A 15,830-nucleotide genomic window follows, 5' to 3' on the forward strand; every position below is an offset into this window, starting at 1 on the left:
AAATCAGTATCATTATCAGGAATTCCATTTCATAAAGTCATCCAGTAGAATACTGTCAGCTCTCAGTATCCCTGAAGCTCAAAGAGACATCAGTGACTTTAGTATCAAAATCAAGGCATCTGTTGACAAAGGAGCGGAGTAACTCCCCTCTTGTGCATCCCACTGCACCAGATCTTCGGCCAAGCTGAATTTCTGGGTTCCGTTTGGAGTAGACTATGCTAAACCAAAACATCGAGGTAAAGTTTCACAATCCGAGGAGTATCTGCTAGGTCCTCCTCCTCCATCCACTTTGCATCAAATGCAGGAAAGTTCTTGAACTTAACCAAGAACCGCCTTCGGACTTTACCTTTCTTCTTATCGTTATGTGCCAAAATCTGTTCAGGAACAAGGATCTCCTCGTTTTCTTCCACTTCGGGTTGCTCATCAGGCTCCCCATCATCAAGCACATCACCCTTAACAGGTTTCGAGAGACTCATATGCAATGCATTGTGAATCCTCCAAGTATCTGGCAGTTTCCATCGGAAGGAGACATCATTTATCTTTTCAATAATCTGGAAAGGTCCGTAGTATCGCATACTAAGCTTTGGAAAAAGCCTCTCCTTTCCCTTTTTCCTTCGTAGGCGTGCCTTCTCAAAACGTAAGAGCACCCAATCATCCTCCTTCAATTTCAGTCGCGACGATGGCGATCCGCTACCTTTTTCTGTCGTTCTTGAGACTCCTGCAAAGTCTCACGAACCTTGGCAAAAGCCGTATCCAAATCTTGCGAATATTCATCCGCTTCCAATATCTAATCTTTCGTGCTCAGGAAGGATGGAACCTTCGCAGGACTTTCAACAATCTCACATGGCGTCTTCCCTGTCGAAGAGTGTATCGTGTTATTGTAGGCAAATTCCACCAAAGGTAAGTTCTTTTCCCATTGAGTCTTCTGATCCGAGATACAAGACTTCAATAAATCTAAAATCACTGAATTGGCAATCTCAAATTGCCCGTCAGTCAGCAAGTGGAACTATGACGAGAACTGCAACTGCCTGCCAATGTTCTCCCAAATTGCCTTCCAAAACAAACTCATAAATCTGGGGTCTTTGTCGGAGAAAATCGTCTCAGACGTGCCATGTAATCGGAAAATCATCGTGATCTTTCTGTGTTCTCGGGAGATAAAAAATGAAATCCATTGCAATACTTTTCCTGGGGCGGGTGGGTATGGGTAAAGGCTGTAACAATCCCTGTGCCTTATGCCTGTCAAACTTGACCTTCTGGCATACCAAGCAACTGTGCACAAACTCTTCCACATCCTTTTTGAGTCTCGGCCCAAAGAAGTATCTCTCTACCCCCTTCATGGTGGTAGCAATGCCGCGGTGACCCGTAAAAGGTGGACAGTGGCATTTAGTCATAACCTGATCCCTCAACGGCTGTGTAACGCACAACATAGTCTTTTTTTTCATCAAGTAGCCTTCCCGAAGGGAGTATCCAGCTACTGTCTCCCCATCCCGTATTCGTGTGAAAATATCTGCAAAATCTGTATCTGTGGCATATTGATCGACCATATCCTCGAAGCTCCTATGATGTATCACGGAAACAGCCAGAACCAACGGTTTCCGAGACAAAGCATCTGCCACTACATTCTTCAGTCCCTGCACATGGACAATCTGGAAGTGGAACTGTGACAAGATGTTTGCCCACCGCATCTGCTTTTCCGAAAGCTGCTTCTGTGACAAGAAGTAGCGCAAACTCTGATGGTCTGTAGAGACAGTAAAATCCGCTCTAAGTAGGTAATGCCGCCACTGAGTAAGAGCATGGATAACCGCCAAAAGCTCTCTCTCATAAATCTTTGCTGTCATCTCCGGCCTAGAGAACAAACGGCTCTCGTAAGCTATGACATGGCTTTCTTGCATCAAGACCGCACCCAGACTAGGACCACAAGCATCACAATATACTTCAAATGACTTCTGCAAGTCTGGCAAAGTCAAAATAGGTCCCGTAGTCAATTTCTCTTTCAATGTCCGAAAGGTAGTCACCTCTGTGGGTCCCCACGAAAAAAGTACTCCTTTCTGTGTCAAGGTATGCAAAGGGGAAGCAACCTTTTCAAACTTTCGTATGAACCGCCTGTAGTACGAACACAGTCCCAAGAAACTTCTAACTTCATGGACATTCCTCAAATCGGTCCAGTCACGGATAGTCTCTATCTTGGCCGGGTCCATTTGCACTCCTGCTGTGCTGACACAATGTCTCCCAAAAAGTGTATCTCTGGTAGGAAAAAATCACTTTTCTTTGCATTAATCACTAACGTGTGATATCGTAATGCCTGAAAGACTTGAAGCAAATGATCTCTGTGTTCTGCCTCATTCTTGGAGAAAACAATGATGTCGTCAAAGAAAGTGCCAACAAATAGCCTGTACTCTCGAAAAATCCTGTCCATTATCGGGTTAAATGTTGCAGGAGCATTGGTTAAGCCAAAAGGCATCACCAAAAACTCAAATAACCCAAAAGTCATCCGAAAAGCTGTCTTGTAGACATCTCCTCGCGCTATCCCGATCTGATGATATCCACTCTTCAAGTCAATCCTGCTAAAACACGAGGATCCCTGTAACTTGTCGAGTATATCATCGTTCCTAGGAATCGGAAATCTGTTCTTGATGGTGATTTCGTTGAGAGTGCTATAATCGATGCACATTCTCCAAGATCCGTCTTTCTTCAAAAACCAACTACACTGGAGAGCAATACGGTGAAGTACTAGGCTGGACAAGACCCTTTTCCAAGAGGTTTTCACTAGGTTCATAACCTTTTCATTCTGTACTCGGCTCACACGGTAAGGTGGCCGATTCGGTGGCGTGCTTCCAGGTATCAGATCAATGGTCTGATCTTCGGGCCCTCTGAAAAGCAATCGGCATGAGTGTGGAGAAAAATCTTGGCGTTCTTTTGATCAGGTCAAAACATATTCAACCTTTATCCAACGTTCAGTTCTCTCCCAAAATAATGAGTAAGAAACTGAAGTTCATCAAGCACAATCTCTAAGCCCTTCATTTATCAAAGTCGCTTTCTCGGCCCGGTAGTCAACCATGGCGTAGTTCCTGTGGTACCAAGGGATCCTGAGTAGAACGTCACTGGCGTGCCCTGAACACCCCTGTCATTGCAAACGAAGTTTGCCAATGCTCGGTGTAATGGCAACATCCCATCCGGGTGCCAGTCGAACTACCTCCGCCTGTTGCGTCAGTCTGTCGGGCGTATTTCCAAATTGAGCTGCCAATTCCAAGTGAAAAGAAGTTGGCCTTGGCTCCTTCAAAAGAGCTTCCTGATCCTTCACTTTGCTCCAAAAGCGGCAAAGTTTGTACTTTCATTCATTAGATTCGATGCAGGTCCCACGCCATGTGGTACCAGTTCTGCTTTTCTATCTGCCTTTTCTGCCACATTCCTCAGCTGCTCTCGAACTCTCAGACCTGTCGTCGTGTTTATCATTCTGTTCTTTCTGTGCCTTATTAGGGCAGTTCGCGGAGATATGTCCGTGTTCCCCGCATCCAAAGAACGTTCCCTCTCTGATGAAGCGAGCTCTCTCCTCAGGAGTAACGTGCATCATTTTTCTCTGGGTTGCTCTTTTTCTTTCTACTTTCATTCCCAGAAGTCTGTTCGGCTTTTTGTGTCATGGCCTCATCTGTGGGGTAGGTCAGACTGCCAGAGTGAATGGCAAAGCCCCGCTTCGCATGACTCATCAACTCCTGAATAGAAGCTGACTTCTGTTCCAAGCAATGATCTCGGATCTATGTAGGTAGACCCAAGGTAAACCGCTCAATCTATTCTCTGAACGAGATCTTCTTGAATGAAGAGGCGGGTAGAAAAGAGCTCGAGAATCTTTCACAATAAGCATTTATTGTGTCTTTCTTGGTCATCCGAAGGTGGTTCCAAGCAGCTCGTATATCTCGTTCATATTCTTGCGTCAACCAAGAAGAAATAAAAAGCTTTTGAAATTTCAGCCATTTAACTGGTGCACTCTTGTTTAAAAGAAGCGTGGACCACTAGGTACGAGCATTCCCCTTAAAGTAAGAGGCAGCTCTCCGAATCTTGGAGTGCTCTGAATAGCGTCCTCCCGCGAAAGCGATGTCAAACTGCTGTATAAAAGACAGCCTTCGAAGCATCTGAGTATCCTGAAAAGTATCAAACTTGATCGAGTGGCCACCTTCCTTAAACTCTCGGACTTTCTTGCTTTTATCTTCGAGAAAGTCATACTGGTTGGCTTTGTAAAAATTCTTCTTGTTCACATAAAACTTTCCGTCATCGGAATCCGAGCTGTCTGTAGAGGAGTCCTCAGTAGAACTGTCAGTCTCTGGGCGAGATGTAGCCTTCTTTGCCTATTTCTTGCCCTTTCCGAAGCTTTGTTTCTTGCTTCGCTTTTTACCTTTTCTGTCTTCTTCGCTCGAATCTGAGGAGCTTGAAGAACTATTAGAAGAAGAAGAAGAAGAAGAACTGGGTACTCCTTCAAATCGAACACGCTTCTTCTGTTTCTTTGCCTTGTCAAATGTCGACTGACGACCCAAATAACCTGGAAAGTCAGTGCTTTTCTTCTGCTTTTTGCCGTGCTTTTTGGCTTTCTTTTGCGCGTCAAAACGCTGAGCAATCCGTGCATCAACCACGTTCTCCAGTTCCTTCTCCGTATATTTTCTTGGAGGCAGAAGGTTTCTTGAGAGCCGGTTTCGAGAGTGGTGTTGTGGTTCTCTGCCACTCCATCTGTACCTCTTCCAAAGAGGTCTGGTTCATATATTTGCCGTCTTTGGGTCCTTGGCAAAATTGAGCATCATCTTTGTTGCATCGCCGATCAACTGGCGACGCTCCATCGCTCGCCGCTCCGTTTAAGTAGGCCAAGGCGGGCTATACTCTCTGTCGGAATCTTCGTTGTGATCCCTGTCCGCATCTCCAGATGCAGAGGGAGTCGATTGATCATTGCATGAAGCCATAGGTGCCGCGGGAAAAAAAAATTCGGGGATCGGATTTCCCGTAGAAGAGAAATGGGCCGTGCTCTGATACCACTGTAACAAACTTGGACACTCCAAGTCAAAAATGAACCGCGACAACACCAAATAACCACTTCAAAACAATTTACAGATCACAATAGGTTTGCACTGGCCCGGCGGAGTTCCGTGCCTAGAGATATTGGCCCCAAAGACTTGCGCCCCTTTCGGTATTTCTTTTTATATTAATCAATCATCAAAGTACAAGAGAGCGGTTAGGGTTTCACTCTCAAACTCTGCGTCCAGATGCTCTGAGAAGTGAGGCCCTCACTACTAATTTAAAGGTTACAAGGGATGCCCAAAAGCAGAGCCCCAAAAGCTTTTAAAATAAAAAGCATCAGTTCTCTCTCTCTCTTAGAGAGTCTTTGAAAAAAAAAAGCCTCTGCGATTTTTGGAAATTAGGGTTTCTGCTGTCCGCCACGTCATCACTTTGTTACAGTGCCAGATTCTAGCTTTGGATGCCTTTGGAGAAGCAACTTTTCTTACAATGCTTTTTTGGCCACCAAAGGCCACATGGAAAACCTTCATAAATGTGCCCTTGGCCTCTTCTCTGGCAGATCAGCTTGGGAGTACCTGCAGAGAGAGGATCTTTGGACATTGTACTGTGAGCAGCATCAATAATAAAGAAATACCGGAAGGGGCGCCAATCTTTGGGGCTAGTGCATCTGGAAGCGAATCTTGGCCGCGTCTCTCTCTCTCTCTCTCTCTCTCTCACACACACACACACACACACACACACACACACACACACACACACACACACACACACACACACACACACACACACACACACACACACACGCGCGCGCACGCGTGCACTCATGCACAACTCATTTGGGGGATCATGGCATTGTACAGATAAGTAGTAGGGCATGTACGCACACGCGCGTGCACGCGCACACACACACAGAGAGCTCATTTGGGGTATCATGGCATTGTATAGATCAGTAGTAGGGCATGTACGCACCTTAGAGGGTCTATCTACATCGGTCCACTCCACTATTGGGGTGAAGCAGGGCTGCCCGCTCTCTCCTACTCTATTTGGTATGTATGTGGATGAGGTTTCTGACTACGTTGAGAGAGATGGGGATAGAGGTGCACCGCTGGCAGGGACATGGATTTCACTACTGCTATATGCTGATGATATTGTGTTGATCTCCGACTCTCCGGACGGGATGCAACGTCACTTGGATGCTTTGCATAGTTTTGCCCATGAAAGTGGTTTGTTTGTCAACCTTGGTAAGACCAAGGTCATGGTATTTAATACCACCCCACAATGGATCAGGAGGTCAGCACCCGCATTCACATACGGCCAGGAGACGGTGGAGTATACAGATGCTCACGCTTACCTTGGGGTGGTTTTTAGTGGACCGTCATTTTCATTGAGGAGAGCAGCAGAGACTAGATTGACCAGAGCCCATCCGGCATTGGGTAGATTGGAGAGGATGTGTTCACAGGTTTAGTTTCAGGAGCCTCGGACGAAGCTCTGGCTCTTTGACACTTTGGTGGCTTCTGCATTGCTCTATGGAGCTGAGATCTAGGGGCCTTCATTGGATCATCACAGGAGAACAAGTCGCACTGATGGGTGGGGGGACATGGAGAAGCCCCTGGTCTCTATGATCTCGCGGCTCGTTAGAGCCAAGGCTTCAGTACCACATGCCATTATCCGAGCAGAGCTAGCTTCCCCTCCCACTAGTGGTTGAGGCGCTCACCAGATTTGTCTCCTTCATACACCGCATGTGGGAACTTCCCAAAGACAGATACGCCCGCCTTGCACTTGAGTCCTCTCAACAGTTAGCCATGCAGGGAGATACAACATGTTGGTATGAGGAGATAACATCATGGTTCCAAGCGCATGGGTTAAGTATAGACAGATTGCCCCTCTTCCAGTACTCACTGGATGCACCCTCCCTGACTCTTACACAGTCCGAGATCACCAGGCTCATCCGCCAGGACGTGACTCAGCTAGACACTAGGAGGACATAGATACAGCCAGCATAGGCACTAGGCACGAAGATGGCTTTCTACAGAGAGCATCTTCTCCAACTTACAGCGGATGGTTTTGTGACGAGGCTCAGATACATGGACACCCACTTGTCTCATGTGATACGGTGTGCTATTGGCCAAATACGCACATCTTCACACCAGCTGCGGATCGAAACTGGGAGATACAGCGGAGTACCAATAGAGGCCAGGACACGCCCCCTGTGTGACATGGAGCCTGAGATAGAGTTACACTACACATGCCACTACCCCGTCTACTACGAGATACGAGGCCACTTCTACTGCTTGTTCAAAGAGGGCTTTGGACCACTCTCCACAGTCATGAGGTACGAGGATCAGAGATGCGTGGGTTTGTTTCTGCTAGAGCAGTAGACATAAAGAGAGCCTGATGAGAGGAAAGGCCAGCTAGTCTCAGAGACACATCACATACTTCTTTAGAGCAGACACTAGACACCCAAAGAAGCTACTACCACAACAGATATTGTCGCCTCATACCAGAGGCACACTGATCGACTGAGCTGGGGAGATCCAAACGCCCAGGATTGCGGAGGACTACACAACATTGACGGAGGCTACATTAGAGGATTTGGATCACTTTGGCCCGACATGCACGACGCGCGGTCAGACTGCTGACCATGGAGGAGATTGGTGAGATCCACCAGCGACCAATGCTGGATCTCTTGTGACTTGTGATTTAGCTATCCCGGCTAGCTGCTTAGTTCACACCTACTAGCTTAGGATTTCATAGTATTTCATTTTGTCATTTCATATTGTTACTCTGACCTTGTATCAGATTCACCACATTGTAATGCTATGGTCTCATAGGTCATTTTGGCTTTTTGAAGTTCAGGTGAGTTGTTTGCAGTTTTCTCACGTGTGTTGCTGTAGATCTGTGGCTTGGGGTGTCCAAGTCTATGACAACACAATCCCTTGTACTGAATTGAAAATGGATAAATTTTATGGCAATGTTAATTAAGCTTCTCTCATTTATTTTGTCGAGTCTTTTGTTTAGTCCATTTTAAAATTGTTAATTTGTTTTGAAAACAAATAAGATTTGAGTTGACCAATGCCCTTTATGATCAATTGTAGGTGTTAGCACAAATGATTTGAAGCGGGTATGCCGAGAGAATGGTTTGAACAGATGGCCATATCGTAAGGTACTACAATAAAGGCAACCAGTATGTGCTCATTGGGAAAAATTCGATCTTTAAGCTAGCACTTATGATATTATTTTTTGGATTTCTATTGCTCAAGTCCGTCTGATAGGAGAGTTTGTTACTACCTAAATGATTACTAGGGTAGAGAATGCGTCCCAAATGATCACGAATTAAGGCACCATATACTATGGAATGGGTCATGGTCCCCCAAATTTGGTACATCTAAGAGTCAACAGCCTCATAGTATTGTTAAAAGGTAGTGTTCTTGTCTTGAGGATGTCTAGGACTAAGTAGTCCCATCTTAAAGTTGACCAAGGTAAGTCGTATATTAAAAATCTTTCTATTTTTTTCTTTGAGCATTTGATATATACTTGGACGAAGGAGTCCCGATTGCATGTGCATGGGAATATGCTTGCCATTTTATTTTTAGTAAGGATAGAGTAAACATATGTAACCACAAGGGCACCATGTGCGAAAATATCAACGTTTGCTCTTTATACACTTGAATGGAAAAGAGAATTTCACACTCGAGATGCGAAGGGGCAGAGCTCCACTCCCAGATGGCAGATGCACCGGCCGCTAACTGGGCGCCCCTTGTGGTAGTTCTTTATGAATTGCTCTTCACAGGTACAACTATCGCGAGGAGCACTCACCACAACTCTGCAACTGAATGAGTGCGAATGAATCCCCCTAAGCTCATATTTAAAGGCCCGTCAGCCTGTGTTTTACAAGTGACTAAAATGTTGATAGTCAACTGCTTTTTAAAACCGGTGCCTCAAAACCTTAGAAAGCTGATGCTTCCAAATTGGCACAGACACTGTCACGTCACTTGTCAGCTCTGCGTTTTTTGCCGGAGAATCCGGTGCAAATCCTGCCACATTTCATGAGCATGGACCACCAGATTTCGGTGTTTGGTCTTAGTGCTAGTCCTGGTCGACTTTAAGTTTGGTCTAGGTCATTTTGTTTGCATGATCTATTCAAACACCTAGGTCAATGACATGCATGATGGAGCTGATGGTTATTGTCCCAAGTGTGATGATGTGGCATGGTCCTAGTGGCCATTTTAAGGGTCACTAAGAGGCCAGACCTTTTCCCATTAAAAAAGAGGTTTCCAAATTTGCGAAGGAAGATGATGACGTGGCATTCGTAAATTGCGTTGCGATTCGCATTGCCATGTGGCATGACCGTACGGGCGTTAATTTGCTGGGCTTGTGTCAGCTTTTGGGCTTGATGAAAAGCAAATGGGGGGCCCTGTTTAAGGGCCCCCCTCGTAACCTGTATAAGTGTGGCCAGGACTCCTCTTCTGGTAGATAAGCTTGGGAGGAGACCGTAGGCTGTTGTACTTTTGTGATCAATCAAGAAAGAAATACCGAAAGGGGCGTCAGCCTTTGGGCTCGCTAGAGAGGTATTTGCTTTACATTGCATAAATGTTGATACAATGGTCCTAGATGCTGAGATGTTGATGGGATCTCGTGGTAGATGCTTGGATCTGCAAGGCTAAAGGCTGAAAATGCAAAACACTAGGGAATCTGAAACTTGATGAGGCTATGGGCTGATTTTCTAATGGCAATGTCGAGGGTGCTGATGACCATGGCGGATAAGGGGCTGAAATCTGAAAACACTGGCTGATGTGAAGGGCTAGGGCTGGAAACTTCTGTCGCTGTCTGATCTGCTGTGCTTGAGGGCTGAAGTTTCTAACTGATCTGATTGCATTGACAATCTGTTGCTGCAGGCTGAAAACGCTAGGGCTGATTGGGTGCTTGGTGGAAAACGCCATGGATGATGCTGAAGGTGCTGCTGCTAGAGGTTGGTCCTGTTGTTCCAAGGGGTAATGACTTATTCCTAAGTGGTGACGTTGGGGGTCATTTATATTTAATAAATGCTGGGTCGGGCAAGACTGATAAGAAACCTTATGACTTGGTTAAAACGGGCTAAATATGTCACTTATTTATATATTGGCTTATAAATAAGAGGTGATTCATATGCAGGGAAACTACCTAAGCTTGGTACTATCTATTGTATGGGAACACTCCCTAGTGCCTACACCTAGTAGACACTGGCTGTGCTCATGTGCGATCAGAGGGTATGCAACTACTCTCAAGTGCTTGGGCATGCAGGTCCTGCGTATAGGCTCACAAGGGTGACGGAACACTTCCTAGGCTATCCTAACCCTAGAAGTATTAGCTTCGTCGGCCACTTTGCTACATGGGTCATGCGATACTTGAACTTCAAAAAGGATTGTCGGGTGGAATGGAATGGTTTAATTTTAACTTAGATTTAGTACTTCACACAAACACAAGGTTATTTTACTTCACTTGAAAGAGACTGAATTGAACACAATGAAAGAGAGAGAGGTAGAGAGAGAAAAAAGAGAGACGACACCGCATGTCGGGTCCCAACCACCCTCAAGGGCTCCCTTACTCTATTGCCAGAGCAAGTATTTGCTTTAGATTACTTGCATAAATACTGATACAATGGCTAAATGCTGAATACTAAGTACTTCATGCTGATGTTGATGTGATGCAAAAACGCCGTTTAATTTTAACTTAGATCTAGTACTTCACACAAACACAAGGTTATTTTACTTCACTTGAAAGAGACTGAATTGAACACAATGAAAGAGAGAGAGGTAGAGAGAGAAAAAAGAGAGACGACACCGCATGTCGGGTCCCAACCACCCTCAAGGGCTCCCTTACTCCATTGCCAGAGCAAGTATTTGCTTTAGATTACCTGCATAAATACTGATACAATGGCTAAATGCTGAATACTAAGTACTTCATGCTGATGTTGATGTGATGCAAAAACGCCAAGGCTGATGTGATGCAAAAACGTTAGGGCTGATCTGATGCAAAAACGCTAGGGCTGGATTTGATGCTAATGCTGAGGAACTGCAAAACGCCAGAAGGGGAAATACTCACTAATTTGGTGTTGGTGCTGAAAACGTTAGAGATTGTGCTGGTGCTAGGGTGCTGGTATGCAACTATTGACTTACCTGATCATGCATGTACTTTTAGGGGCTCACAGAGTGCCAGGCTAGATCCTTAGCTATGCTAACTAAGACTGATGTTGACTTGTAGCAGTAGCTTGTCCATGTGGCTCAAGTGCAATGCACACGTGACAAGGATTTCTTCTTTGAATTGCGCTAGAAGCGATGGAGGAAAAACCGCTCCGGCTCCTTGTCTTCACCTTCGTCTACGATCTCGGGTTCCTCCTCTTCAAGAATCCCCTTTGGGGCATTCTCTGAAACAATGTCAACCTAGTAACATAGAAAATGTGGTGCATTGACCATGAATTAGGCAACCACAATCTCATACACACATCTTGTTTCTTTCTAACGACTGGCAATGGACTGCACCTCTTAAATAGTGTGGGTTTAGATACTGTATGAGGGAAAAGTTGCACGATGGTATTTGGTGAAGTTCAAGAACTATCCACCTATGGATGCAAAGTGGATGGAAGAGTGGGAACTCTAGAGTGACCGAATGTATTGTAGCTTTACCTTGAGGCCTTTGGGTTACAACCTACGTATGCCCCAACCCAACGTGTTCGAATGAGGAGTAATGATGGAGCTAGCATATCAAATGTACGTACGGATTCAATGCAATAGAAGTGAACACTATGCTACAAATGCTAAAGGTGTTATGCTCACTTCTATCGTAGATGAAATGACAAGTGCCACGAACGTATGAAGGTCTCATTAAGTACAAGGGTGTCTAGGCTCCGTTCAGAGTGGTTTAGGCCCCTTGCGACAGTTTTATGTTGATGGGTACCAGGAATTTAACTCAAGAGAGGCAAAGTGGACGCTTGGAGGCTCCTGGTAAATGTGCAAATACACCTCAGCTAGGGGCGCCCAAATTTGAGTGGAGGCTGATTTTGACTTCATTAAGTGACTACAGTGTGTGGGTGAGTGTGGGTGCAGGTTTAACAACTTTAATGGAAAGCTTGCCTTCTCCCTTGTCTTATGTAGCACGATGATTCCGCTCTCCCCCCCCCTCCCCCCCCTCCTTTGAATAGAGAATCGTAATGCCCCGCTCGAGGGCTTTTCATCTGTATGTACAGCTGTGTGGGTTCATGCGCGTATGCTGAGGCAAGAGCCTCTTGTCCAGGTATTGGATTAGCTAATTGCTAATCCCTTGTAGGTACAGGTGAATTCTGAGAGATTTTACGCGAGAAATCTCGTCGGATTCAAAGGGCAAGTAGCCCTACATGTGCGGGAGTACGAGGGCTTGCTATGGATGCGACCGGCACGCGAAAGGGAGCCGAAAACAGTGAATTACAGCCTGCTGTGTTTTTTTGCATGTTTAGGGTTTTGAACCTAATTGATCCCTAATACCCCAGGACCTTCGGGGAAGCGTTGGGATCACTGTACAGGTGATCAGGTGCATTTTCAGGGCAGAAAACAAAGCCCGTAGGGCGGTAGACTTTAGCTTTCACCATATTCTTCACTTGATAAACTTTACTAAAACTTCACGACACAAAGAAACTTCGCAAATGAACCTGCGATTGGAATTAACACTTCGAACAAAGCACGGCTTGGTAGCTAGAGCGCTCCCAAGCAGACAACGACACCCTGTAGGCCCCAAAGACTGGTGCCGCCAGGTTTGGGAAAGTGCTCGTATGTGCCGGGAAAGTCATCTTTTACATGGGGATTTTGTTTGTGAAGCCTCCTATTGCAGTTATGCTATCGAAATCGGGCTGGAGTAGGCCATTTTCAGCCCTGTAAAAACGGGACAGCTCGTAGGAACTCGCAGGTTTCTCCCAAGAACTTTAAATACCCTTCTGTTAAACTCACGTGACATGTTACATTTTTCTTGGGTGACCTCCCCGAGGAAGAGATAAAGACATCTTTACTGTCATTCAACAGAGAATTCTTTTCCTTGGCCTTTGCCCTTGGTAGGCTGGTTGTTTTGATCCGGAGATCCCTTGTGCATTGTGGCACGTCTTTCCGCGTTTTCCACCTGCTAATTGTTACCACCAACAATGTTTTCCACTTGCTAATTGGCATCTTTTTCTTGCGTTTCTTGAGTCCATTCAAAACCTTTTGGACATTTGGCAACATAAGAAGCTATTGCAATTTTGCAAGTTGAACTCGTACTTGTTGAAGCTCTTCTTCAACGGTCTCCCTTGGCTCGTCATGGTTCTTCCCGTTCCTTCTCAGAATCGTCCTCCTTTGCAAAACGGAGTTCTGATACCACTATTACAAACGGGAGTGCACACGATCAATTAATAAGCTGAAAATAAATAGAACCTGACAGAGAGATAGAAGAGAGAAGATTGACAGTGTTGGGGACCAGAAGGTGGGCTGGGTCCCCCCCCCTTAAAGAGAATAATCTTATCACAAGCACCAGAACTGGAGTGAACCCTTCCGTTGTAGATCTCAAACTCGATGGTCGTTTCCTTCCCGTTTAGGAATTGAGAGACTAGCTCTCAACTCAGATACCTTCCGGTTTGTTCACAAGGCATAAGAGCTCCACAAACCGTCCTGGATTCTATTATGGAACCCCTGAGCATAGGCTCTAAGACTCCTTGCTTGGTTCTCAAAGAGGGAGTACGTGCAAAACACAAACACAGTAGCAAACACTCGTAGATCTCATGTACAACTCATCACTTGTTGCTCTCGACACGGAAAGCAACCTCCGTATGCAAACTTGTTGCGAACACTTGTTGGCTGTCGTAACAAGAGCTTCCTCCTCTACTAGCTCTCTTCTGGAGACTCGGCGCTTGGCTTTGCATTTATAGACACTGAGGGTTGGCAGGAATAGCAGGAGGTGCTGGTGCTTTTCCCAACAATAGCAAGAGGTGCTGGGGCAGTAGAAATAGGAAGAGGAGAGTTGGGGGAAGGTTTCTAGGGAGAGGAGAGAGAGAGATCGCTGGTTTTGCTGCCCTTTTTAGCCGCAAGAAGGGGGCACGCTACTCTTCTGCTTTTTTTTGTAAATGGGCTGCCCACTTATTATGTGGGTAGCTTGTCAGTATTAAAAATTGGTGTGAACCTGCTTAAAACCCGGTAGAACTCCTGAGCTGAAAACAAATGCTTGCACAAACCCACTCCAAGCGTCCTTGGATACAACCTCATGCACAGATGCAATGTAGACATAGACTTCTTCGCGGGAAAGCATCTGCTTCCCCTGAAAGCACTCAGAAACACCGTGCTTTTATTCAAAGCCTCAGAACCCATGTAAGGTGCAACGGATGTGAATGTTGAACTTTGCTCAAGATGAGTGCTGTGCTCAAGGTTCCTTTCACTTACGGAAGGGAGGGCCTTCCTTCTGTAAGAGCCTTCCGTTCCTTTAGTGAGAGAGTGCAAATGATCACAAACAAAGTGAATGACACTGTGAATGAAGCTGCTGAGACTGAGAGATAGAGAGAGAAGAATACGACAGAGGCCCCACTCTCTACTATTGATTGCACAAATCTCTACAATGCAATGGACTTGCCGACAATGTCGACGACGACGAGACGGGCTGAAATCTGAGAACACTAATGGCTGAAATCTGCAAATCTTTATCTGCTGAATTCTGACTCTATGTCGGTGACGACGCGGATGCGACGACGACGCGCTGAAAACGCAGATGCTGAAATCTGCGTTTTCCGGGCTGAATCTGCAAACTTCGGTGGATGTGACCGTGCGGTGAGGATCTGCTACGGGGAGGTGAGATCTACGAGGTTTGGGGTTTCTACTGCGGTGTCTATGTGCTGAAAACTGTAAACGCTGAGGCTATGGCTGAATCTGTCATCGGAAATCTGCAAAACGCTAGGTTTGTTGCATGATTCAAAAACGCTAGGTCTGATTGGGGGTCTGCTGCTGCAGAAATGATAGGTATCTGCTGAGTCTTCTGTCACCGGGTTGACCTGCAAGTTGCAAAACGCTGGCTGGCCTGCAATTGCTGAAAACACCGGCTGTTCTTGTGGCTGAAAAACGCTATGTCTCCTGCCGGGGGGGTGTCTTGCTGAGAAGGTGCACTGCCGGATGATTGGTCCCTGCTGCCTCTTCTACCAGAAAATGCTAGCGCTAGGGTTTCTTATATACTCACTTGCAAAGTTTGCCCTACCTAGTTCCCAACAAAAGTCACTTAAAAATAATAAGTGAAAATTGGCTAAAATAGGGAAAATAGGTCTATGCACTGTAAAAAAGCTCCTGATAGGTTCTGATGGTAATGTGATGATCATGCTGTGTGCAACCAGAGGATATGCACTACTCTAAGTGTGTGGACATGCACGGTCTGCGAATAGACTCGCAAAAGTGCCAAAACACTTCCTAAGCTAGGCTAACTGAACCCCTGTCATGAAGTAGCTTGTCCACGTACACATAGGGTTAGATGTGCACGTGACAACCCATCTTTATTCATGTGCTTGCATTCTCAACATCTCATGTTGAAGGGGGTTGTTGGAGCTTTACATTCACCTTCCGGATGCTTTCACTCCTGCTTTACGACTTTTCTTAGGTGCACACAAGCCCTTGGTTGTGGGTTGGTAATCCTTTCACCCTGCTTGTAGGGATTCTAGGCACATATAGCCTGTAGGGTATGCGCCTGACATTTTACCCATTTTATATTTTGTTCCCAGATTTGTAGATTTTTTGTGTTAAGTATTTTTAAGTATTTTTTGTGTTAAGTATTTTTAGAGGTCTTGGCCCGGCCTAGAGTTCCTCACTATATCAATGTAGCCCAAGTCC

The 15,830-nt window shown here is 45.7% G+C and overlaps 1 protein-coding gene across 2 annotated transcripts in view; it reads left to right on the forward strand.

The window, feature by feature from the left end:
- The window catches only part of LOC147461898 (uncharacterized), a 101,412-nt gene that overhangs the window by 45,184 nt on the left and 40,398 nt on the right, over nt 1-15,830 (forward strand). For both annotated transcript variants that reach the window (XM_086509366.1, XM_086509365.1), the window contains exon 2: nt 8,091-8,158. In XM_086509366.1, the coding sequence (XP_086365492.1) occupies nt 8,091-8,158 (68 nt within the window). The remainder of the gene's footprint in view (nt 1-8,090; nt 8,159-15,830) is intronic.

Source organism: Adiantum capillus-veneris, chromosome 3 (assembly GCF_014529385.1).
Source record: "Adiantum capillus-veneris isolate H3 chromosome 3, ASM1452938v2, whole genome shotgun sequence".
In the NCBI taxonomy this organism is placed as follows: Eukaryota; Viridiplantae; Streptophyta; class Polypodiopsida; order Polypodiales; family Pteridaceae; genus Adiantum; species Adiantum capillus-veneris.